Here is a 27,613-nt window from a genome sequence, read left to right as displayed (position 1 = left end):
TTGATCCAAAAGAATACAAAAGTCATAAGGAAAAGACAACTCAATCATTAGTAATTTCTCAATGATAAATCTTTAACTAAAAACTCTTGTAGAGAAATTGAGAGAATAAACAATGCACTAATTTGAAACAAATCAAACTGACTCACATACGGATGAGATTCACAAGAAGGGACAAACCAAGATTAATGATAATTTCACAAGATGTAAAAGATTAGTTAAAAACAGAATCACGTATGACATTCATAGAGGTGAAAAGCTTAAGAAGAAATGAGTCCGTTCATAAGAAGAAAGCTATGAGTCCAACATTTTCAAAAGAACAATAATGGCATAAACCCTATAGCATGCTGAATCAAACTCAATTCAAAATGAATTAAGTAAAGTTTATCAAACGAAACTCAACGGGGATAAAAATGAAAAATTCTTTCTTTCTAAAGTTTTGAAAAATATCCAAATACATAATCAAATGAAAATGCGCATTGGAACTATAGTAAATTTACTAGAAAGTCAAATTGTAATTTTAAAGTAAATGCAGTTCCGTAAACCAGTAAAAATATAGGCGAGATATTAGAAATAGATAGTTGCTAAGCGGTATGAGAAATCTTCAAAATTTCATATATAGACAAGTATATATATTTATTCAACAGCAATTTTCATAAAATCTCAAAATTGGCTGTAATCACTGTCAAATAAGAGAAAAACCGAACCAACAATTTCTCTAAGAATGGACTCGAAATCCCGGAGTTAAAAATGCCCAGCGCATTAGGACCAGTTCAAAGCCATATCGAAGAATACATGAATCAAGAAGAATTCTAACAGAGGAAGATAGATGCAACAAGGATTTTAAGCAAGCATATGCACTTAAGATCAAACAAGATTGCATATGAATAGAGAAACAGAGCGGAAACATCAAATTACTTTTCAAAAGGAGTAGCAACAAGGACTTCAAGTTAGGATATGAAGGAACAGGTCGACTCGAACAAAATCCAAGACACATAACTGAGCAGCCTCGAGAAAAGTTTTCAACGTTCCCAGAACCCGCGATTCGCTTAACTCAAAACTCGGATTTCATCTATGATAACTCATTAGTGCTTTCATATACAAAATTCACTAGTATTAAGCTGGCCAAACTTAATACCAAGAATTATGCAATGCAAGACTAACATCGTTAATCAATAGACCGTCATGTGCATAAAGCTCTAATTCTCGTCATTCGACAAGACCTAATACATGACAAACGCTCAGAGTATGCAACTGAAGCATAGTCGGTCCATTCCTCAGGCTCTACAGGAAGGACTGCTCTGATACCATAATGTAACACCCTAACTACCAAAGCTCACGCTTCCGGCTGCGCAACTCTGATAGCTCGGACATTACGACGACACTCACACTATTTATACATAGAAAATATGAGCCTGTTTAAAACTCTTTACCACAATACCGCTCCCAAAAATACTTTCGTTCGACAAAGAACATCCATAGATACCATACAACTTACAAAAACTCTTAAAAGATACATCCATATATATACATACATATATATATATAAGTAATATTACAAATATAATCCAATACAATTCCTATCCCTCTTACTGATTATATCAAGATAAAGGCGAGGGTGTAATAAACCATATCTAAAACAATACAGAGCATCTCAATAACAAATAATTAAACTCTTCTTAACTTCTGCGTCCAAATCCTGAAAGGGGAAAAATGTAGGGGGTGAGAACATCATCCTCGAAAGGGTTCTTAGTAGAGGGTTTTTGGGAATTACTGTAATAGGATACATGAAGATAAACCGTACGAGTGATTAATAACCATCTTATGCCTCTTTTCAAAACAACAGTTTACAAATAAAGTAAAGTCAGAAATCTATTCTGAAAGAGGAACTGTTCAATTCTCAAAACATCAAAGCATTTCAAAAAGATTTATCTATACTGAACCAAATAGCCTTTCATATCGTATTCCAAACCAGAACTACAAAACCGAAATCAACCATCAGTTCATCTCATTCCATCCACGGCCCTAGGCCCAAACAATCCAACCACGGCCCTAGGCCCAAACAATCCAACCTTCAACCAAATCACCACAATCCAACAGAGTTGCAGTTGCAAACACAGATAGGAAGATGCAAGCACAAACAAACAGTTATTGCAAGTAGAACAATTAGCAATTAATCACATAGGCAAAACAAGTATAATATGCACACCCAAACAATGTCACATAGATGCATATGATGCATGCCTGTCCCTAGTGGCTGATGATATCATCTGTCGGTTATAGAGCCAACCCGACAAGTCCTGGTAGCTAACCATTGGACCGTCCCTCTGTCGCGCATCCCCAACTCGAGTTATACTCATCATAAACTTGATCATAAACATGATCCATATCCATCACCCTCACTGGTGAATATTTCGGGGGCGAGCTCATCCGGGACTTTGACAGTGCCCGGCCACACTTACGACATAGGATCAACAGAGTATCAAGTCTCAACCTGGAGCACATGGTGGCTAGCCATTGCTACTACCCAGGGAAACCCGTATCTCAGATAGTGGAAGTGCAACATTCACATTTATCAATGATTCAGCATAAACATGCATTCAATCTCATCCATGGATCACTATCCATCTCAGCCATCCGGCTCACGGTTCATTCCAGAACCAGCCAATATTCATATCATACACAGCCATTCCGGCTCACGGTTCAATCCAGAACCAATCAATATGTATAAACTTACACAGCCAATCCGGCTCTCAACAAAACAGCACTTCCACATTCAAAATCATCAAATTCATGAAATTGGCATTTAAGCCATAAATCATTTTCTCAATTCATTTTTCCTTGAAATCAAGTTTCGACTCTTTTTAGCCTTGGCTTTTAGAAATCTCATTTCTCAAATCATCTCAGGCTCATAAGCCAAATTTACTCAAAGTGAGTTCCCTTTTTAAAACAGAGCCACTCTCGGCATTCTCCTTCCAAAACTTCCAAAACCATGGCAAGTTAAGGATTTATTTCAAAGCATTCAAAATCACCCATCCAACAATGGGATTTTATAACAAAAGTTTCTCGGCAGAGTCCCAAGTCTTTAGGGAAGGTCAACCTATATCAATTCCTTAAAATTCATTGAAACTCTAAAATCATAGATTTCTCGGTTCAAGTAAATAAAAATGAATTTACTATAAAACCGGCCATACAAAATCACAAGTTCCAACCCGGTCCAAAAATCAACTCATTTGAAACGGAACCGGTTCATTTGAATCAAACCACTTTCAGGTTTCTTTTTAGAACCCATTTTTCTAACTCTTCCAAAATGCCTCAACCTTGATTAATCAATCAAAAGTCTAGATTCTTCTGAAATCACTAAAAACTCCTTTTTATTTTAAAATCAATATTAGAACATCATTCTTTCCTTTAGTGATTCAAACGGTAAAAATAGTTCAGTTCTAAATAAGCCGAACTCAACGTATAAGGTTCATTAAATAAATTAAGTTTGAAAACATAAATATCTTCTTAATAAATCAAATAATACAATTTCTCAAATCTAACCCTTTTTAAATAACTTTTCCAACAAGACTAGGATTTTGCAGAAATTTCAGCAGCACCTCCCCTAAAACTTGGACTTTTGCCACCCGGTTCGGGTCCCAACTAAACCATTTCTCATTCCTTTTCAGCAGCTCAAAACCAGAAATCAATTTAAAGCAAGCTAAATCCAACAATCGCCTCAGTAGCGTATCTCAAGGAAATCATTTCAAAATCAACTCAATATCAACCGTTTTAACTCATTCCCAAGGCCTTAAAGAAACAGCTCAGTAATAAATCATTTGTCCAAACCAAGTCAATTAAAGTAAACCAGGCTGAATTCAAAAGTGCATTCGACTTTTCAAATCATCAAAATAATTAACTCAAATCAAATCAATCCTCAACGAATTAAACTCGGATTGAAATCTTTAAAGAATCAACTTCAAACATTACATTTCACAAGCCGCACAACAATTCAGCCAAACCAACATCCATAATCATTCGAGTCAATCAAATAATACATAAGGCAGATACAATCACTAAATACACAATATCTCACATCAGTATCCATATGTAATAATTCCAATACATAAAACATAGTTTTTGGAAAGCGCCCCTACCTCAAAACACAAATTCCATAACCCAAACGCCTCATCAAGTCCTTTCCGCCTCAACCCGAAATCAACAATCGAAATCCCGGCAACCAAAACCTCGGTTCCAAGCCACTTTCGCAACAGTCTCAACAACTCTAATCGCAACATACAACAACCGAAACTCAATCGTATAGCAATTAACGCCACAAACCTCAGCGTGAGATAATAGAATAATAACAAAAGGGATTTCAAACCGAAACACTTACCGAACGAAGGAGCGGCTGAACCGGAACAGTGGCAGCCTCCGAACCGGTTCGGCGGCAGCCCGGTAGCCACCTCAAGCGGCAGCGATGACCTGAACCATATGCAGCGACAATGAGGTTCCCAAAAACTCAACGGAAAGGAGAACCAACATAAAACCCTTACCGATAGCCTTTTCCGGCGATGACAAAACAGCCAGAAGCTCCGGCGGTGATTCCAGAAGTCACAGAATCACCCTTAGCGGTCAAAATCACGGAGACGTAGCTCCCTTCTCCGGCAGCGACACCGGCGGCGACCTGATCCCCTTGACAGCATCAGAACAGCCGGCGGTGACTAAGAACGCAGTGAACACTGCGACAGCCACGGTAGCAGCGGCATCGCAGCAGCGGAACCTTCTTCACAGCGACCCAACGGTGGCGATTCTGGAGGAACGGCGACGGCAGCCCAACAACGGCGGTGACAGCAGCCTTCCTCCCCTTCTTTGGCTCTCGGGCTCTCCGTCTCCCTCTCAATCTCTCTCTCTCCTGAGCTTCCCCCTCCGCGACGGCAAGGCGACGACAGCACCGTGAGCTTGCAGCCGCAGCACCCAGGCACGACGGCGACGGCGCAAGACAGCACCCCTACCCTCCTCTTCTCTCGCGCCAGCTTCGATGGATCAACAGTGGCGAAGGCGGCACGAGTTTTTTCTCTTCTCCATGGCACAGTGGCGGTGCGACGGTGAGAGCCCTCCTCCTCTCCTCCGCCGTGACTCACACTCTCCCTCTTTGCTTTTGTGTCGGTTTCTTTCATGGCAATGGGAAGCCATGAGTGTTGCGATCTATTGGGGAAATGGGGAATGATCTGCTGCTGCGGCTGGGTGTGTTGGTTTGAGGAAGAAGGGAAACCATGGGTGTTGCTCCGTGGGTGAAAGGGAAGACATGTGGGGTTTCGGCTGCTGGGATGGAGGCCTTAGGGTTTCATTTTCGAAAATTAGGGTTAGGGACATTTTGGTAATTTCACTTAAAATATGGATAATATAGAAATTAGAAATAAATTCTAATCCAACAAAATTAATGTATGGAAATACTATTTGCTCCTCCGTTTTACAAATTATTTTCAATAAAATGCCCAAATCTAAAAATTAGAAATAATATACTTAATTTCTTCATTTTCCAAAATAGCAGTAATAATATTTAAAATATTACTCATTTAATCAAAATCATGTAAAATCCATATTATTTCATAACTATCAACCTTATACTTTAAATATAGAAAATAATCCAATAATTATAAAATTGGATAATAATTACAACTTATCTCAAATCCAATAAATCAAAACTTGCCATAATTATCTTTAACAAAATAATCTATGAAATTAAGGCTATAAATAACTGTAGGATTTGAGACTTGATCATAATAAGACTTTTCAAAGATTCTGGGTCTTACATCATGCAATGTTAGTCTAAAGAAATTAGACATGGCTAGCCAAGCTTCAGCAGGACATTACATTCAAGAGCTAAATTGATGAGAATCAATCAGCTTTGGTGATGATAAGAACATCACCTTGAAACACTAGAATTCATTCTTAAGAACTCTGAAGAAAAATACCTAAGCTAAGCAACAAGATGAACCGTCAGTTGTCCAAACTCAAACAATCCCCGGCAACGGCGCCAAAAACTTGGTGCACGAAATTGTGATCATCAATGGCGCCATCAACATGGTACGCTCAATTGCAATCTCAACTCTTTATCACAACTTTGTACAACTAACCAGCAAGTGCACTGGGTCGTCCAAGTAATAAACCTTACGCGAGTAAGGGTCGATCCCACGGAGATTGTTGGTATGAAGCAAGCTATGGTCATCTCGTAAATCTCAGTCAGGCGGATTCAAATGGTTATGAATGATTTATGAATAAAGCATAAAATAAAGATAGAGATACTTATGTAATTCATTGGTGAGAATTTCAGATAAGCGTATGGAGATGCTTTGTCCCTTCCGTCTCTCTGCTTTCCTACTGTCTTCATCCAATCCTTCTTACTCCTTTCCATGGCAAGCTGTATGTTGGGCATCACCGTTGTCAGTGGCTACAGTCCCGTCCTCTCAGTGAAAATGTTCAACGCGCTCTGTCACAGCACGGCTAATCATCTGTCGGTTCTCAATCAAGTTGGAATAGAATCCAGTGATTCTTTTGCGTCTGTCACTAACGCCCAGCCTTCAGGAGTTTGAAGCTCGTCACAGTCATTCAATCCTTGAATCCTACTCAGAATACCACAGACAAGGTTTACACCTTCTGGATTCTCTTGAATGCCGCCATCAATTCTAGCTTATACCACGAAGATTTTGATTAAGGAATCCAAGAGATAAACATTCAAGCCTTGTTTGCTTATAGAACGGAAGTGGTTGTCAGGAACGCATTCATAAGTGAGAATGATGATGAGCGTCACATAATCATCACATTCATCATGTTCTTGGGTACGAATGAATATCTTAGAACAAGAACAAGCCGAATTGAATAGAAGAACAATAGTAATTGCATTAATACTCGAGGTACAGCAGAGCTCCACACCTTAATATATGGTGTGTAGAAACTCCACCGTTGAAAATACATAAGAACAAGGTCTAGGCATGACCGTGAGGCCAGCCCCCATGATCTAAGAACTAGACGTCCAAAGATAAAAATACAATAGCAAAAGGTCCTATTTGTAGAGAACTAGTAGCCTAGGGTTTACAGAAATGAGTAAATGACATAAAAATCCACTTCCGGGCCCACTTGGTGTGTGCTTGGGCTGAGCATTGAAGCTTTCATGTGTAGAGACTTTTCTTGGAGTTAAACGCCAGCTTTTGTGCCAGTTTGGGCGTTTAACTCCCATTCTTGTGCTAGTTCCGGCGTTTAACGCCGGGCAGTTTTGAGCTGATTTGGAATGCCGGTTTGGGCCATCAAATCTCGGGCAAATTATAAACTATTATACATTACTGGAAAGCCCAAAATGTCTACTTTCCAACGCAATTGAGAGCGCACCAATTGGGCTTCTGTAGCTCCAGAAAATCCACTTCGAGTGCAGAGAGGTCAGAATCCAACAGCATCTGCAGTCCTTTTTAGACTCTGAATCAGATTTTTGCTCAGGTCCCTCAATTTCAGCCAGAAAATACCTGAAATCACAGAAAAACACACAAACTCATAGTAAAGTCTAGAAAAGTGAATTTTAGCTAAAAACTAATAAAAATATAATAAAAACTAACTAAAACATACTAAAAACATACTAAAAACAATGCCAAAAAGCGTATAAATTATCCGCTCATCGTAAACCCCTCATCCCTCCTTCATTTTTCACACATCACAATCACCTTATACCTCCTTGGCCGAATTCACTCTCTCCCTTCATCTCCTCTATTTTCTTCTTCTTCCCCTTCTTTCTTTCTTCTTTTGCTCGAGGACGAGCAAACCTTATAAGTTTTGTGTGGTAAAAGCATTGCTTTTTGTTTTTCCATAACCATTTATGGCACCTAAGTCCGGAGAAACTTCTAGAAAGAGGAAAAGAAAGGCAAAAGCTTCCACCTCCGAGTCATGGGAGATGGAGAGATTCATCTCAAATGTCCATCAAGACCACTTCTATAAAGTTGTGGCCAAGAAGAAGGTGATCCCTGAGGTCCCTTTCATGCTCAAAAGGAATGAGTATCCGGATATCCGACATGAGATCCAAAGAAGAGGTTGGAAAGTTCTCACCAACCCCATTCAACAAGTCAGAATATTAATGGTTCAAGAGTTCTATGCAAACTCATGAATCACTAAGAACCATGATCAAAGTATGAACCCAAATCCAAAGAATTGGCTTACAATGGTTCGGGAGAAATACTTAGATTTCAGTCCGAAAAATGTAAGGTTGGCACTCAACTTGCCAATGATGCAAGAAAACGCATGCCCCTACACTAGAAGGGTCAACTTTGATCAAAGGTTGGACCAAGTTCTCATGGACATATGTGTGGAAGGAGCTCAATAGAAAAGTGACTCAAGAGGCAAGCCGGTTCAATTGAGAAGACCAGACCTTAAGCTTGTGGCTAGCAACCGATCCGAAGTAACTGTGGATCGGGCCATCATGATCCATAGTATCATGATTGGGGAAGAAGTGGAAGTTGATGAGATCATACTTCTAGAACTCTACAAGGTGGCTGACAAGTCCTCCACTTTGGCAAGGTTAGCCTTTCCTCATCTCATTTGTCACCTATGCAGTTTAGCTGGAATTGGCATATAGGAAGACAACCTCATTGAAGAGGACAAGCCCATCACTAAGAAAAGGATGGAGCAAACAAGAGAGCCCACTCATAGACCTCAACAAGAGCATGAGGAAATTCCTTATAAAATTCCTGAGATGCCTCAAGAGATGCACTTTCCTCTACGCAACTATTGGGAGCAACTCAACACCTCTTTGGAAGGCTTTAGTTACAACATGGACTAACTAAGGGTGGAGCACCAAGAGCACTCCATCATTCTCCATGAGATTAGAGAAGATCAAATAGCTATGAGGGAGGAGCAACAAAGGCAAGAAAGAGACATAGAGGAGCTCAAAAGCACTATTGGTTCTTCAAGAGGAAGAAGACGCCACCCTCACTAAGGTGGACCCGTTCCTTAATCTCCTCGTCTATTTGTCTTTCTATTTTCGGCTTTGAGCTTTATGTTTTACTATGTTTTGTGTCTTTACTACATGATCATTAGTGTCTAGTGTCTATGCCTTAAAGCTATGAATAATTCCATGAATCTTTCACCTCTCTTAAATGAAAAATGTCCCTAATTACAAAAGAACAAGAAGTACTTGGATTTCAAATTTTATCTTGAAATTAGTTTAATTATTTTGATGTGGTGGCAATACTTTTTGTTTTCTGAATGAATGCTTGAACAGTGCATATTTTTTATAGTAAAGTTTATGAATGTTAAAATTGTTGGCTCTTGAAAGAATGATGAACAAAGAGAAATATTATTGATAATCTAAAAAAATCATGAAATTGATTCTTGAAGCAAGAAAAAGCAGTGAAAAGAAAAAAGTAGCGAAAAAAAATGGTGAAAAAAAAAAAGAGAAAAGAGAGAAAGAAAGAAAAAGAAAAAAGCAAGCAGAAAAAGCTAATAGCCCTTTAAACCAAAAGGCAAGGGTAAAGAGGATCCAAGGCTTTGAGCATTAATGGATATGAGGGCTCAAAGGAATAAAATCCTGGCCTAAGCGGCTAAATCAAGCTGTCCCTAACCATGTGCTTATGGCATGAAGGTCCAAGTGAAAAGCTTGAGACTGAGTGGTTAAAGTCGTGATCCAAAGCAAAAAAAGTGTGCTTAAGAACTCTGGACACCTCTAATTAGGGACTTTAGCAAAGCTAAGTCACAATCTGAAAAGGTTCACCCAGTTATGTGTCTGTGGCATTTATGTATCCGGTGGTAATACTGGAAAACAAAGTGCTTAGAGTCACGGCCAAGACTCATAAAGTAGTTGTGTTCAAGAATCAACATACTAAACTAGAAAAATCAATAAAACTATCTAAAATTCTGAGTTCCTATAGATGCCAATCATTCAGAATTTCAAAGGATAAAGTGAGATGCCAAAACAGTTCAGAAACAAAAAGCTACTAGCCCTGCTCATCTAATTGGGACTAAGTTTCATTGATATTGTGAGATTCATTGTATATTCTCTTCATTTTGTTCTATTTTGTTTTCAGTTGCTTAGGGACAAGCAACAATTTAAGTTTGGTGTTGTGATGAGCGGATAATTTATACGCTTTTTGGCATTGTTTTTAGATAGTTTTTAGTAGGATCTAGCTACTTTTTAGTAATAATTATTAGTTTTTAAGCAAAATTCACATTTCTGGACTTTACTATGAGTTTGTGTGTTTTTCTGTGATTTCATGTATTTTCTGGCTAAAATTGAGGAACCTGAGCAAAAATCTGATTCAGGGGCTGAAAAAGGACTGCAGATGCTGTTGGATTCTGACCTCCCTGCACTCAAAATGGATTTTTCTGAAGCTACAGAAGCCCAATTTACGCGCTCTCAATTACGTTGGAAAGTAGACATCCTGGACTTTCCAGTAATATATAATAGTCCATACTTTGTCCTTTTTAACGATGCAAACTGGCGTTCAAACGCCAACTCCCTGCCCTATTCTGGCGTTAAACGCCAGAAACAGGATAAAAGCTGGAGTTAAACGCCCAAACTGGCATAAAAGCTGGCGTTTAACTCTAAGAAAAGTCTCTACACATGAAAGCTTTAATGCTTAGCCCAAGCACACACCAAGTGGGCCTGGAAGTAGATTTCTGCATCATTTACTTATTTCTGTAAACCCTAGTAACTAGTCTAGTATAAATAGGACCTTTTACTATTGTACTCACAATTTAAGTTTGGTGTTGTGATGAGCGGAAAATTTATACGCTTTTTGGCATTGTTTTTAGATAGTTTTTAGTAGGATCTAGCTACTTTTAGTAAATAATTATTAGTTTTTAAGCAAAATTCACATTTTTGGACTTTACTATGAGTTTGTGTGTTTTTCTGTGATTTCAGGTATTTTCTGGCTGAAATTGAGGGACCTAAGCAAAAATCTGATTCAGAGGCTGAAAAAGGACAGCAGATGTTGTTGGATTCTGACCTCCCTGTACTTAAAATGGATTTTCTGGAGCTACAGAAGCCCAATCGGAGCGCTCTCAATTGTGTTGGAAAGTAGACATCCTGGGCTTTCCAGCAATATATAATGGTCCATACTTTGTCCGAGTTTTGACGATGCAAACTGGCGTTCAAACACCAACTCCCTGCCCTATTCTGGCGTTAAACACTAGAAATAGGATAAAAGCTGGAGTTAAAGGCCCAAACTGGCATAAAAGCTGGCGTTTAACTCCAAGAAAAGTCTCTACACATGAAAGCTTCAATGCTCAGCCCAAGCACATACCAAGTGGGCCCGGAAGTGGATTTCTGCATCATTTACTTATTTCTGTAAACCCTAGTAACTAGTCTAATATAAATATGACATTTTACTATTGTACTCACATCTTTGGATTATCCTTAGATCATCTTTGATCATTTTTATGCTATCTTAGACTTTTATGGGGGCTGGCCATTCGGCCATGCCTGGACCTTCATCACTTATGTATTTTCAACGGTGGAGTTTCTACACACCATAGATTAAGCTGTGGAGCTTTGCCTTTCCTCGAGTATTAATGCAAAGTACTATTGTTCTTCCATTCAATTCAAGCTTATTCTTATTCCAAGATATTCATTCACACACAAGAACATGATGAATGTGATGATCAAGTGACACTCATCACCATTCTCACTTATGAACGCGTGCCTGACAAATACTTCCGTTCTACATGAAAACAAGCTTGAATGCATATCTCTTGGGACTCTAATCAACGATTCACATCGTTTCCCCTCTGACAATAGGGCATCTGAATCTGAGATTAGAACCTTCGTGGTATAAGCTAGAATCAATTGATAGCATTTCTCAGATCCAGAAAGTCTAAACCTTGCCTGTGGTATTCCGAGTAGGATCTGGGAAGGGATGACTGTGACGAGCTTTAAACTCACGAATGTTGGGCATAGTGACAGACGCAAAAGGATCATTGGATCCTATTCCAACACAAGTGAGAACCAACAGCTGATTAGCCATGTGGTAGCTGTGTCTGTTATTTTTCATCCGAGACGAGAAATTCAACAGTTGATTAGCCGTACAGAAATCGTAGAAGACCATTTTCACTGAGAGAACGGGAGGTAGTCATTGATAACGGTGATCCCCAACATACAGCTTGCCATGGAAAGGAGTATGAATGATTGAATGAAGGCAGTAGGAAAGCATAGATTCAGAAGGAATACGCCATTTCTATACATTTATCTGAAACTCCCACCAATGAATTACATAAGTATCTCTATCTTTATTTATAGTTAGATGAGGTAAGCGAGCTTCTTTTATTTAGTTACCATAATATGAATTACTTATCTTATTTTACCACTTATTACTGATGATTATCTAACATATTATGTTGTAGTTCTTGTGGACGTTGTATGATGACCTTGCATTACTAGACCTCTGCTCGTTGTGGCTGAAGGATGAGGCAGAGTAAGGGACATGAATGTCTATTATTTCCCTGATATATGTCAATATAGTTGAGTTTCACCACGTAGACTGCGTGAAATGCCAGTTTGGGAGCGAGCAGCCATTTCTAGGGGCCGCGGTCAACGTCGACAGGTTCCTGACTACCACTTGATGGGGGCGAGGACGTGTGGTGGCCTGCCAATTCCCAAGAGTGGTATAATCATTTTAGGGCTCAATTTAAGGAGGGACATTAGATCTCCATTCAGTCGTTCACAGACTATCAGCCTACACAAGAGTATTGGGATTGGTACCGATAGGCATGTCGCATTAGACACCTATTCGAGTAGCATGTGCTTAATGATCCAGGCTGTTGGACTTACTGGGTGACGTCCAGCCTACTGCCAGTAATCCAGGGACGTCCTTCACCTCCTGTGGGATGTGCCTAATCATCGTTGGCATGCTAGGGAGGTTCAGGAGGACACCCGGAAGCCTACCAGGAGAGTGAGAGGGTTGCTAGAGAGCATAGAGGGGTACGGAGGGACAGGGTCAGGCCTCGTAGGGATTGCTTGGATGTGGAGTCCGAGGAGGAGGGTGAGTATCACCGATAGGAGGAGCACGGTAAATAACGTGTATCCTTAAATACTGCATTCATGCACTCGGAGAGGTTCGTTGTCATATGCCCAAATAGGTGACTACCGTCGTAGTGTGTAGCTAGAACTTTTTGTTAAACCTACCAGCCCAGTCTGCCATCTCTTGCGACAAACCTCTCAAGGCATCCATGTACCACTCGTACGCAGCCTAGCTTGGAGCATCATTTATAAGATATCACTTTCCCTCGGTAGACTTGAAACGAGACATGAAGTTTTCTGGCATGTGCCTGACACAATAAGCATGAAACACTCTAGGAGGCTGCCAACCACTATCATCGATTTTCAGTGCAGCCTTGATAGCCTAGAATCTATCAGAAATAATTAACAGGCCATCCTGTAGGGTCACATGTCATCTATGATTGGTAAGGAAGAAAGACCAGGACTCTGTGGTCTTAGACTCAACAATTGCAAAGCCTATAGGAAGGATATTGCTGTTACCGTCTTATGCCACTGCAATGAGCAAAATACTACCATATTTGCTATACAAATGCATGTCATCGACAGAGACGAATGGCTTGCAATGCTTGAAAAGCTCTACACAAGCAGGGAATGCCCAAAATACTTTATCAAACATGCTACAGTCATGCACCATAAGGTGACCATCATGGTACAGTACAGCCTTGAATTCACATATCGTTTCGGAATAACGACTCTATAGTGTTTGTAGCAACCTCGACACCTTATTGTATGTCTTATCCCAATCACCATATATCTACGTAATAGCCTTTTGCTTCGCCATCTAGACCTTTCTGTACGAGGGTTTGAAGTAATATCTTTGCCTAACTACATCTTGTAAAACAGGGATGCTGACGGATGGGTTGAATTGTATCAACGACAGGATGACACTGCAGATGAGACTGCTATCTAACTATCAATGGTCTTGGGACATGTTGGGTACTAAACACGTGTGCGCTCCTCCTACCCTACGCACCTCCCTAATGAAAATAACACATAATGGTTGGCATTTAATCCAAATATAACAATCAAAAAATGAGAAAATACACCACGGTTAAACTTAAACTCACCAATATTTGAGATTCTGTTGGAGGTGCAACATAGAGACTCCAAGGGCATCCTGCTACATGTTGCCAGCAATGTACATGGTACTTTAATCGATCCGACTCCACAACTCGGTACTCAGCACTTCTGCGAATGCTGTAATTCTTCACACCATGCACTACTACATCTTTGCTTCTGAACCTGTGGCCAACCCAAAACTCTACACCATCGTCTAAGTTATAATCGTCTTCACCCGTGTTGAAAAATGAAATTTTCTCGTGCATTGCATCCAGATCCAATATCTGATAGTGACTGGGTACAGTTGATAAGGCCATATTTGGGTGCGGGACAGGCAGAAGATACCGAACTAATGGCTTGACCATCATCTTTGGTACAAACTCCTGCTCATCATAATCTTCAGAAGAACCACTATCGTTGCTATCCATAACACATTCCTCGTCGTAGTCCTCACCATCAACGTCTATGTCTTCCACTAGACTAGTAACATGTAGCGATGGTGGTGCGAGAAGACGGTCATCCTGCACAAAATCCGATTGGCCAGATCTACCGCCACCAATAATCATAGGCGACTCTGATAATTATACTGAAAGATAATAAAACAATAATAAAAAAAACTTTTTGATTTTTGATCTATATTTATGTGAGATTGGTTAACTTCTTTGTTAATATTTTTTATTTGGGTTAACAGAATATGCCTCCATAACCCATTAAATAGCTAATTTATCTATTAAGTGATAATTAAGATTGACAAATTTTTTTTGTTAAAATCGTGTCTTTTAAAAATAATTGTTAGAAGTTGTTTATGATTTTTTTTTATTTTTTGTTTTTTTTTTCATATAAAATTGTCTAAATTTACTGTGTAAAAATCAAGAAATATTAGTGATTTTTAAATTTTTTTACCTATATAAAAATTAAATGAAAAATATAGTTTTTTAATTTTTACATTGTTACTTAGAAAAATTGTAAAAATATTATATTATTAAGATTATGTTAAGTCTTAGTTGTACTCAATTTAAATTAACTATCGTAATTCACATAAACTCATTATTATTAAAAAAATGCATATTCTGTTTTATAGTAAATAATAAAAAAGTTGATACAATATTTTATCTAAAATAGATACAATAAATGAGTTTATGTTAACTCATCAAGTAGATATAACATCAAATATTCAAAGTTCAATATTTTGGAATAACTAATAACAAATAGATAAGACTAGTAATAACAATTAGCAATCTCATTCTTAGATATTTAGCCGTTTTTAGATAAAAATAGAGAAAAAAAAATTTAAATGACCCTTGACAATTATCCAAAAAATGAAATCCTCCAAAAAAAAGTCAACTCATTAACACGCCATATAAACATGCTCTTTTAACTCAAGAGAGATATTATTGACGGTTGGATTAACCAGTCTCACCAAATTAAATATCATAGAGGTTTTTTTTTTTTTTTTTTTTTACAGAGATGGTCTTTTAAAAAAATGATCAAAGGCCGGGATAACTATTCATCCATATCACATTAAAATTTAAAAATGATCAAATTAGTGTATTATGTACCAAGAGTTGGGTGTTCAAGGGGAAAAAAAAAGTTAACTATGATTTATATGAATTAGGGCAATCTTGACAAAGAGAGTTCTTGTTCTATTCCATTCATAGTGATTCTAGTTAAAGTGAACGCTTCTAAGAGAAGCAAATTATCAAAATTTGAGATAACTGTGGCCGCTTGTCTTCAGTATCTGCCACACCATAAAACACTATACATCTTGAATTATTACCAAAAATCGTAAAGATCGGAACCATCTTCCCATGCCACACATAAATCAATTGGCTGAGGTTGAAGACTGCGGTGGTGAGAACTGAAATACAAAAGTTGTTCCTTAAAACTTCACTAGGAAAGCATACGGTAAAAAAACTTGCAAAAAAACACTCATCACTCTTGAGGCGAAGAGGCTAGAGCGGGAGAGTTGATCGGCTTGCCCCGCCCCATGGTGAAACCTCTTGTCCCATCTGGCATTCGCGGGCCCTTGGTGTTGGATTTAGTAGATGCTTCGCAAAGGACAACGCTGCTCGGTTGAGAAGGTGGCGCAAGTAGGCCACGACCGGCGTGAGTTTGAGTGCGTCCTCTTCCCTTTCCACGGCCTCTAGCCCATCCTTTCTTCGATCCTACTGAATTTTCGTCAACCTGCAGATTTATTGATCTCATTTCGGAACTTGTCACATTGATTGAAAAGAAACTAACATACATACAATTCCCAAAAGAAAGTCTTTGGAAATCTACAAATTGTTGAAATGTAGAATGCATGAAAAAACAGAAGTCTGTATATTCTTGAAAACAGGCTCAACATTCGAACCAGGTTCCATGCATGCATATAGAATACCTGAATTTATCTTGTACGAGATTAGAAAGAATACATGACATAAAGAAAGAAATAACACGTTTTCATCTGATAAGACTGGTTATGCATTGAATGATACTTACATTAGTGTCAGCAGTTAATTCAGTGTTGTTTGAATGAGACGAATCCTCAGCAGAATCAGAATTTAGCATGTCATCGTCATCCAAATAGCCATCGAAATCCGACTTTCTGCTCTTCAGGACAGATTTGGGCTGCGAAGTTGAAATTAAAAACTCGTATTGCAGACGCATATGAAATTCAAGAGATACAATAGACATACGATCATGGGATATTCCTTTCAGCCATGAACTTACCGAACATCTAAACAGCACCCTTACTCGCATACCTTTCCTCCAGTTCCTTTCATCGTTTAACTTCTCAACCTAAAGTAAAGACAGGTCTTTTCTGTTACAGATGAATAACAGAATCCTGAGTAACTTACCAATAGAAATTACTGAAGAATTTACTCACAGCTTTCTCAGCTACATCCGGTGTCTCATACTCCACAAGTGCATGAAGCTTGAGTGGAAAAAGCCACAAAAAGGAAAGAAAACCCCTAAGTATCATTTAAACACTCAGAAAAACATATTAACATGTTATGGAAATGTCTGTGTACCTTGTTACTGATGAAAAAATCACCCTTTGGACGTGAAGAATTGGATTCTGGGGGATGGCATATTCTAATTGTTTTCACACTGTTCACATATCAACCATCAATCACAATGTTAAACTGAAAAAGTATATATTACATATAATTAAGCAAAGGATGGACAAAAAGAAATTCACCTTCCAACTACAGAGAATATTTTCTGAATATTTTGATGGGAATGATCATCCGGTAAATTCTCTGCCACAACAGTACGAGACTGCAAGATAAAGAAAAGCACTTCAAATTTAGATTATGCTACAAAATTTGTAGTTTTGAGATTATCCATGTGAACAAGGGGAATCTCAGTTCTTTACCTGCAATTCCTCTTTATCCTTTTCGGTGAAAGGGTTTTTACGTTTAACCTTCTTGCCATCAGGACTCAAAACCTTCAAATTTTGCATTATTTAAGGGTATATCAGTCCATAGGAAGAAGACCAAGATAATAATGTTTCTTTTACGATATCATACAGCATAAATACTTCATCAGAAATACTTACAACTTTCGAAGATGAACGGAGAGCCTGGGTGATTAGATGAGTGTTATTAGTTAGGGATTTGATCTTTTTGGTTGAAGCAATTAGGCTTATTGGAACTGTCAAAGAACCAAAATCCATGACTGAGATTATTCCAATCTTGAAACCATTAAAGGAACCAAATTTGTGACTAACAGCATTTTACAATCCTTACCATAACCTTCAGGATCTTTATTCACCTGTTTCTGAAAAGATTCATTTGCCAGTAAGCTCATATCACTAAACTGGTACTCCACCTATCACATCAATTTACGATCTTTAGATTTGATAGGCAATGCAAATTCCCTTATTACAACAAACAACATTAGTTAACTCCAAATAAATAAATAAATAAAAGTATTATCTATGTCAAATAATTTAACCCCCCAAAAAAGAGAAATCCATTTATCACATATGCATGCACATTGAGGTGGGAGTCAGATTCGAACCGAACCAAACCAAACCATGACACTTGGCAATGGATAAACGTGTTCAAGTAATAACAATTACACCCTGAACAACAGCTATAATTATTTTATTCTAATGGCAAAAGCTCAATGAAACAACATCCAATCAAAGATCATCAATTTCAATAGCTCAAGAATGCAAAACAAAATTGAATTTCGATAAGGAAAGATGAATGAAATTAGAATGCACCTGCTTGATGATCTTTTGCTGGAGATCAGGGGTGAGGACATTCTTGTTGGAGCAATTAGGGATTGGAGCAGCGGCGATGGCAGAGGTGGCAGCGGCAGGGATCAAACATGCAGCAGGATCATGATCTCCAACGTAGAACCAATCCGAATCAGAAGATCCACCAAGAATCTGAAAGCAGGGATAGAAATAACCGGAAATCGGAACCTGCGTATGCGATCTTGGAACAAATTCAGGTGCTTGTGCATTGAACTTGAAACCCGATTGCGCACTCTCTTGTGCAGCAGCAGCACCCCCGCTACCACCTTTTTCTGGATCCTCAGGGATCATCTTCTCTTCGGCTTGTACCTGCGCCATTCTTATCTTCTTCTTCTTCTTCTTCTTCTTCTTCTCCCTGTAATTCGATTTGTGTGCGTTAGAATTGGTGAATTGGGAAAATTGGGAATTAGGGTTGTGGTGGTGTAACGAAGAGAGAGTGTGTGTGTGGGTGTGTGGGTTAATAGATGCTATTGTTTCGGTTATTGAATCCACGTTTCGCGCCAAAAGAAGGGCAAAACAAAATAGTTAGTTATAGTTTTCTTAAACACATGCTTCTTTTCTTTTGACTAAATCTAATGCTTACTTTGCTATTTATTCCCCTCAAACCATGCTCATTCCTCAAACCATTTTCCGTACATCCATCATTTTTCTTTTTTTCCAACAAATTCCTTTTAAGTTAATATATAATTAGCTATTCATCACGTGGATAAATATGATTCTTTTTAAAAGAATAATTGTAGATATTAATTACTTTAATTCGTTAAGTGACGAAAATTTTGTTTTTGGTAAACAACAATGGAAAGAAAAACAAAAAGAAGCACTAATTCTTTCTAAATGACAGCATCAATACAATCAATTTGACAAAGATCATCGTCAGGAGCCAACCATTCACCATAATTCGAATTTATTTAGGCACTTTATTTTACAAGCAGGTCATCTACACAATTTATCTCTCTGTATATCGATTAAATCAGACTCTCTATAATTAGTGATGTTTTGTATTAAAAGACCTCATTATTATATAGATAATAATGGGTAAAAATAAATCATTTGTACAAATATTCACTAATTTATTATTACATTAATTAACAAAAATGTAAATAAAGTGCACAGGCAGTAAACTTAAAACAAGAGAGAAGGGGAAAAGAGGGCAAGGGGGGGAGGAGTTGACTAATCACTGGATTACCAATTGACATACACCCAGCAACAAATTCAGTTAAAACATCTCTATTGCCACGCTTTTAAAGCGTGGCGATAGCTTTTCGCCACACTTTTTGAATTACTAGCACGCTTTTAAAATGGTTACATCTACAAACATGTCAGTTATTCTATTACCACGCTTTTGATGACCTATCATCACGCTTTTTTTGCCACGCTTTTAAAGCATGCCAATAGCGAGATACTACCATGCTTTTAAAGCGTGGATTTATCCTTATCAAATTAAAAAAAATCTGGTATATCCTTATCAAATTAAAAAAAAAAATCTGGTGAAACCTGTTTGCAACCACCAAGAACAATAAATATGTAATAAACAAAGTCAAGCAGCAGGTCAAACAATTTTACATCATTTAGAAATATCTGTAATCACATTGGGGATACAAAATTACGAACTAGTGTTATTACAATCTTCAAATGATCAAAATAATCCATTAGGAAAAACAGTATGATAAAACAAGATATAAAAGAGCATGATAAAGCCGACTATGAGACAACCTTGAGCAATAATCCATTTTTTGTACAGTATTGGATAGTAAAATTTTCAGAATCCCTCAATAATTTATTTAGATTCAGAGCTCTAAGTCCTTGCAATTCCTTCCCTGCCGCTATCAAGCCTGTTGCCTGTTCAATTATGCTCAAGCCACCCAGAAAAGGTATCCAGGGACAATAGAATCTAAAGGATCCAAGTTACAAAGCAAAAGGAAATGCTTGGCTGTGCAGCACTGCTTGATGGTTCTCCCACACTGGCACTGCAATTACATGGCCTATATAACAGCAATAATTCATCAATTTCCATGACTCAATGAATGAAGATTAGCAGCAAGAGTACATTACATGGCAAGACAACCTTGGTACCGAAGCAACAACCAAAGTTCATATAAAGCAAAGAAAAGAAAAGAAATGAAATGAAATGAAAAACCTGCTGAAAACAGTATCAAACAAGGATAACCACTCTAGCCTAACTTTTTGTAATCTGCCAAATCCAGTTTATCAAACAAATCAGATACCTTAACATATTTTCGTAGGAATGAAATCTTAATAATATATTCTCCAAATATTTCACAGCCATCATTGCCTTTTTAATTAGCTTTTGATATATATATATATATATATATATATATATATATATATATATATATATATATATATATATATAGTAATAGACAATAAAACTACTATCAAAATAATTAACTACTACTATCCCATGTTGAAGGTTCCTCAATAATAATATAAAGTCAATAAAAAAATTAACGATAGCTCTATATCCCTCTTCAAATGCTAAATATCTAGTTCTAATTATTATTGCCCAAACATTAAGACAAAGAATGAAGGGAGCCAGGGAATATAAACCTAACTAGAAAAAGAAGAACTTATTGCTTACTTTGTTAGATTATTTTGATTCGCAATCAGACATACAATGAGTAGAGGATCCGAAGAAATTTCATTAGTCAAAAACTGTTCGTATGAAAAACAGAGAGAAGAAAATCCTCTACTTTCGTTCTAATCAAGATCATTGCAATAAAATCATGTATTCATGTCAATGGCATTAGATTTAAGTTCACTACCTTGTTGAGTTACTTGTACATATTCCTACATTAACAAGAAAAAGAATCAAATTATTTCTATCTACAAACAAACCTGAGTCTCAGCTGAATTCAAACCAGAAGAAAATGACTTCACATCATCATCTCTGAATCCTTTTAGACCAGCAACAATGTCATTCACGGCGACGGAATCATCCCAGGGTGCGAACTCTGTGATGAAAAGCAACTTCGATCAAAAAAATGCTTTTTACGTATTATTCATCATAACATTTAAACGAAAACTTGGACATTTTAACACAGACATCTTAGAGCTATTAATTTTATCAATATTTAAATAGTTTGAAAGAAATAATAAATGGTAAATGTTGCACATATACCCTTTAGGATTTATCCCAGCAGCTACAACATACAGATCAAGCTTCCCAATGGATTGCCATTTCCATGAACTCCAATCTCCAAGTCCAAAAATTCTGCTCCCATCGGTAACAACAACCATATCAACCTGAAAAGAACATAAAAAGAGATGTCTCATTATTAAAATGTTGAAATGCATCATTGTTCATCACTATTGTGTGTATAAAGTTGAGCTTCAATTAGAAAGAAATAATAAAACCATAGCAGATAAAAATATATACCTTATACACTTATCATGATGCAGTTTGCAGTGAGTCTTCCATCGGTTGGCCAATCAATTCTATGTAGTGAGTTTGTAGCATTGTGCACTCCTGAATCCACAACACTTTTTGCAGAAAAAAACACAAGGAACTTTCCATTTGGGCTGGTCAAAATTCCAAAATGATCGCCATAGTTTTAGGCACCTACCTTCTCAATAATTGATATAGTTTCATAAACTAGTAAAATTTGTTCCATTCACTTTGAGTGTTGAGCCTTATTCAATTATCAAAAAAAAAAGAGAAAGAAAAGAAAGAAGAAAAAACATACACAGATACCTGAATCTTGGAAAGAGGGGGGCACAGCTTATGATTCGAGTAAGGTTCGGTATATGCTATTCTTGAGTTGAGCTACATGAAAAGAAATACGTACTAGTATCTAAAAGGATTTAAAAGAGGGAGAATTTAGAAGATATTATTACTAAAGTGACTTACTTGATCTCTTGTTCATTGATGGGGTGCTCTAACTGCATACAATTAATAACACACCTCTTCTTGAATATATCCACCAATGTCTCTCAATACAACATTTCCTAAAGTAAGTATTTACTAATGGCCCTCACAATCCACCAACCGAAGTAAGTATTTACTTCACATAAATGTTAATGTAGTAATAGGCATCTCAAACCAAAGTAGCAACAATGTCACATACATTTTTCATTTTAGCTTTACCTTTGGTTTCAAGTCTCTATGAATGATACCATGACTTTGTAATATTTTCATACCAGAACCTACAAAACACAGGACCAAACTCCTTAGTTGCAAACTTGCAAGGCTAAAACATGCTCCAACACCAAAAGAATACTTCAATAAAGAATGCAGGAAAAAGAGTTACCAAGCTGCTGCATGAATCTTCTGGCAGTTTATTGTTGAACTCTCCCATGGGATAGGATATAAGAAGCAAGGTTCCCTCCAGCACAGAACTCCATCACCAAGTACGCACATCCATCATACTAAAGTAGAAATCAGAAATAGCGAAAGTTTAAATAACAATAATAAAATGATCCTTCAATTATGCAACAAAAAATTGATTCTTTTCAACATATTTCACTTCAATTTAAAAAATAAGAAAAAAGGCATTCAAATAAAAGGGAACTAAAATTAAAAAAGAAGAACCTGGAGAAATCAAGGAGGCGAACGATGTTGGGGTGGTTGACGGAGGACAAGAAATTGAGCTCGCAGTGGAACGATGACTTAATGCGAGGGATGAGTTTGGAGAGGAAGACCTGTTTCACTGCCACCTCTTCGTCGGTGCCTCTGTGCTCGCCTCCACACCGCCGAGAACGACCCATTTCCGATCTTCCGCTTCAGAATGATGTCCTTTACTCTTCCATTCCTGTTGATAGTGATAGAACTGCTGCTGCTTCTTTGACGGAGAAGAGCGCCGCGGTAGGGACTCGCGACTTGGCGACGAGGAACGCGCCACCGCCGTGGATTGCATGAGAAGGATGGCAGGGCAGAAGAACAGCGTCGCAGATGGAGGAGGAGGAGGGACGCACTACGGTCTACCACTCTACGGATGGAGGGAGGGAGAAGCTATGGAGGAGAATGGAGATTCTGAGAATAGGGGTGAGGGAGGGACTGAGGGAGGCGCTGCGTGAGTGAGTATCACTTAGGGTTTTAGCGGTTTTGTTATTACGTTATTAGGAGTGTTACGTTTTGATAAAAGAACGAAAGCTTTTTTTTTTTTTGGAAAACCTTTTGGCCACGCTTTATAAGCATGCCAAAAGAATACAAGAAACGGCCACGATTTTAAAATATCACTATAACGAAATTATGTCGCCACGCTTTAAAAGCGTGTCTGTTTTTCTCTATGGTTATGCTTCAAAAAAAAGCGTGGCTAAATTTTTAATCAATTGCCACCTTCATAAAAATGTGGTCATTGATCTCTTTTACCACATTTTTGAACCATAAGTCCATAACAAAAAAAACATGATCAAATTTCTAATCAATCGCCACCCTTATAAAAACGTAGCCATTAACCTTTTTTCTCGAAGTGGTTGAAACTTGATAACATAAAAGATAGTAAGATCTTTCATGATGTGTGTTTGTAAAAATAAGGTGGAATGAGGAGTCGTATTTCATAATTAAAAGTACAAGTACAAGTAAGAGTTATCTCGTATATACAATAATATATAGTACAAATTTATATATTCTGAATTGATAATATAACAAGAATTTTTTATTTTTAATATTGGAGTCACAGTCGTGTTTTTTTAAAATATGGATTGTTGGTGTTTATTTAAAATGTGGATTGTTAGGGTGTTATTTTTAAATATGGAATCGTTTAACTACAGAAGTAAAAATCAGACCGTCCGAATTATTAGAGGTACAGAAATCGGACTGTCCGATTTTTAGATGTATACAAATCGAACTGTCTGATTTCTAGAGGTACAGAAATCGGATCGTCCGATTTGTGAGAGGTATACAAATTGGACCGTCCGATTTGTGTTAAAAAAATTAAAAATTTTGAAGTACAGAAATTGGACTCTCCGATTTGTATACTTTCCACAATTTTAAAAAACACTAAAAATTACAATTTTAAGGTATATCACCACTTTTACATTGATAACAAAAAAAAAATAGTCATATAACAAAGACTATACTAACTAAGTAGGTTAATAATTAAATTCGTCTATGAAAGATTACTCATTCTTTAAATTAATTTTTAAAGATTAAATTAGTCATGTTAATCTCGAAAGTTAAATTATAAATTAAATTAGTCCTTTCATGAGTTAAACGATGACGTATCACGTTAATTGCCACGTGGTATGATGATGTAGTAGATTAATACTACGTGTCAAAAGATAATTGGTTGACATGTCAAACTAGTAACATATGGCATGCCATGTGTCATTTGGCACATTATAAATTTATTTAGAATTAAATTAGTCCCTAAAAATGTACATGTAAGTTATTTTTATTCCTAAAATTTTAAAAATTGATTAAATTAATTTTTATATAAATCTCTTTTATGTTTTTCATAATAATACATTTTTAATAATTTTTAATGCTACTAATTTTAATATCTTTTTTTAAACCTTAATAAACAAAAAAATTCTTCACATAAAATAATAAAATATAATTAAATATTACAAAGTTATTTTTTATTTGTATTTTAAAATTTTATATTTTAAAATTATATTTTTTGTAGTGAATTTTTTATTTAAATGATTTTTTTTAAACTATTATTAATTATATACTTAAAATTTTATTTTTTTTGAACCTTACTAAATAAATATAGTAGTTATTTTAAAATTTAAATCTTTTAGACTTTTTAAAATTTATAATTTTTGTTATTGTTTAATTTATGTGGTAAAACTCAATAATTGAAAATCGATTTGTGGGATCACTCGTTGAATCTTAATATCTTAATGTAGTTATTTTAATATTATTATTACCTGGTTATTGCTATTTCTCTACGTTTTCTCAATTATCAAATTTTTTTTAAATTAATTTATTAAAAAGAATTTTGAACTAAAACAAATATAGAAAGATAAAGATAAGAGTATAACAATAATATAAAGATCTAGCCATAGCTCGTGGAGTTTGAGCCGGCTAGCTATACACAGTTGAAAACATCATATACAAGTTTTTCTCTCAAAATAAGCCTCTAGGCAAAAGTAAATACAAAAGTGAGAGAAACAAAATAATCAAAAGACTTCAAAATACATCCAGGATCCTCCGCTCTGTCACCATCAAAACAACTTACCGAGGTGGGTTGCGACCTGCATTTGAAAAACAACAATAGAATATGGTATGAGAACCGGAGGTTCTCAATATGGTAACAGTATCCAGTGATGTAAGATATAAGACCCCGGGACGCCAGAGGCAATCCTAGAACTTCATATCCATCACAAGATTCATCTTAAAGCATAACTAAAACAGTAAAACATAACTTAAAACCATAACATACTAAAATGATAATCTAACTTAAGGGATTTTCTAATCTAACAGCTCTCCGCTGTCCCACAGCCTTCACCAACCTATCCTCCATGCGATCCCATCGCCACCGCCTTCCGAACCTCCTCAATCCCAGTAGAAAGCACATATAATATCAATGCAAGTAAAACACAAGTATAGGCATATATAGCAAGTAATTCAAGTAGGAAATTAAGCATGTTATGCAATTAGGCAAGCAATTACAAGTCGGCAAAGCAAACAAACAGATAGAAGATGCATATGATGAATGCCTGTCTTATTGGCTGTGATATTACATTGTCGGTTCAACTGCCAACCTAGCCACAAATTGTTGTACATCCCTTTTCATCTTATCTTGCCCTTGAAGGAGAACGCCAAGGGTTTCATCCATGAGAGATTGAGGTGGATATGAGGGTTCATTGTCTTGGAGAAAGGATTCATGATAGAAAAGTAGTTCTTCTTGGTAAGGGTGTGGAGGTGGTGGTTCTTGGGAGTATTGATATTGGAATGGTGGTGGTTCTATGTATGGCTCATATGGTTCAAAAGGTGGTTGGTGTGGTGGATAGTATGGATTAGGGTCATATGGAGGTGTTTGGTGAAAAGGGGCTTGTGAGTATGGTTGAGGGTTATGTTGGTGATGTGGCTCATAGGCATATAGTGGTGGTTCTTGAAAGTCACAAGGAGATTCACCATAGCCATTGGATTGGTATGCATCATAAAATGGCTCTTCTTCATAGTGCATTGGTGGAGGTTGTTGCCAAGAGGATTGATCATATGCATATGGCTCCTCCCACCTTTGGTTATCACATCCTTGATGCATATTGTCATTGAAATTCACATCTCCTACAACATAATTGTAATCACACTCATAGCCAAAGTGAGAATTCATGGTAGAAAGAGAAAACAAAATTAAAAGCTAATAGAAAACAAGAGAAACAAAACTCTACAACTAGCAAATAAAGTAAAAAGCAAGATATTCACACTATTCACATATATACAATAACCAATAACACAACACCATTGCAACTCCCCGGCAATGGTGCCATTTTTGATGATTGGATTTTTGTGTGGTCTAGAATTTCACAAATAAATTCTCGTTGTAAAGTATAGTCTCTAAACCAACAATAATTCTTTCATACAAAAATTTGTTTGTCACTAGTACAAACCCCTAAATTTATAAACCGAAGTATTGAACCTCGGGTCGTTCTCCCTAGGAATTATAATGAAGTGTCTTGTTATTGGTTATGAGTTATTTTTGGGGTTTTGATAAGAGACATGAAAGATAAATGGCAAAAAGTAAACTAATAGCTAAAAAGGTCTTGGCAAGGGTTGGTGGTCAAGGATCTCTATCCTAATCACTAACCACAATATGAGAATTGGCAAGGATCAATCCCATTAAGTCATCCTCTAACTAGTAGTAAAGGAAAGTCAAATGAGCTATATCAATCCTAGTCCATAAGTCTTAACTCTCCACTAATTCAATTAGTGAGAACTAGAGTCAATGGATCCCAATCATCAATTACTTGGACATTAGCAACTCAAGAAGTCCTAAGTTACCTTTCTAAGCCAAGAGCATAAAATTCTACTCTAAAATCCAACCAAGCATTTTATCAAACACTTGGAAGGCAATAAAAGGAAAGCATAGTAAAATTTCAAGAAAAGTAAATCTACACTACTCAATTGCAAAGAATTAAACAACAACAAATCAAATGAACAATAAAGGAACATGAATCATAAATTGCATTAAAGAGAAATAGAAGAAACAAAAGTACATGAACATAAAAGTAGAGAATTACAAGAATTAAATGCTAAACTAGAGAGAAGAGATGTAGGAGAAGAAGAATTACAAAAGAAAAAGTAAATCAAAGCATGAATTAGACCTAGATCTAAGAACTAAACCTAATCCTAATCCTAATTCTAGAGAGAAGTGAGA

The 27,613-nt window shown here is 36.8% G+C and overlaps 1 protein-coding gene and 1 long non-coding RNA gene across 6 annotated transcripts; both read right to left on the bottom strand.

Moving 5' to 3' along the window:
- Positions 1 to 15,668: 15,668 nt before the first annotated feature.
- Positions 15,669 to 18,872, bottom strand: LOC130956178 (la-related protein 6C). The gene is made up of 10 exons (XM_057883219.1): positions 18,291 to 18,872; positions 17,809 to 17,890; positions 17,619 to 17,713; positions 17,436 to 17,507; positions 17,259 to 17,338; positions 17,089 to 17,167; positions 16,944 to 16,991; positions 16,787 to 16,855; positions 16,556 to 16,684; positions 15,669 to 16,258 (listed from the first exon to the last, which is right to left on the bottom strand). Exons 1-10 carry the CDS (start codon positions 18,642 to 18,644, stop codon positions 16,007 to 16,009), a joined length of 1,260 nt encoding a protein of 419 aa, XP_057739202.1. The 5' UTR covers positions 18,645 to 18,872; the 3' UTR covers positions 15,669 to 16,006.
- A 1,000-nt stretch (positions 18,873 to 19,872) lies between these two features.
- On the bottom strand, positions 19,873 to 23,377 carry LOC130954985 (uncharacterized). 5 transcript variants are annotated; one of them, XR_009076544.1, is made up of 9 exons: positions 22,876 to 23,377; positions 22,595 to 22,712; positions 22,432 to 22,490; positions 22,195 to 22,308; positions 22,039 to 22,110; positions 21,724 to 21,910; positions 21,466 to 21,590; positions 21,183 to 21,298; positions 19,873 to 20,308 (listed from the first exon to the last, which is right to left on the bottom strand). It is a non-coding gene; the product is annotated as an uncharacterized LOC130954985 (long non-coding RNA). The 5 variants fall into 5 exon arrangements; XR_009076539.1 differs by having other exon boundaries at positions 22,195 to 22,490; XR_009076541.1 differs by having other exon boundaries at positions 21,724 to 21,906; positions 22,195 to 22,490.
- Positions 23,378 to 27,613: the final 4,236 nt, after the last annotated feature.

This window comes from Arachis stenosperma, chromosome 10, assembly GCF_014773155.1.
Source record: "Arachis stenosperma cultivar V10309 chromosome 10, arast.V10309.gnm1.PFL2, whole genome shotgun sequence".
NCBI lineage: Eukaryota > Viridiplantae > Streptophyta > Magnoliopsida > Fabales > Fabaceae > Arachis > Arachis stenosperma.
The sequence above is the reverse complement of the archived record's forward strand: the minus strand, read 5'-3'. Positions and strand labels throughout refer to the sequence as shown.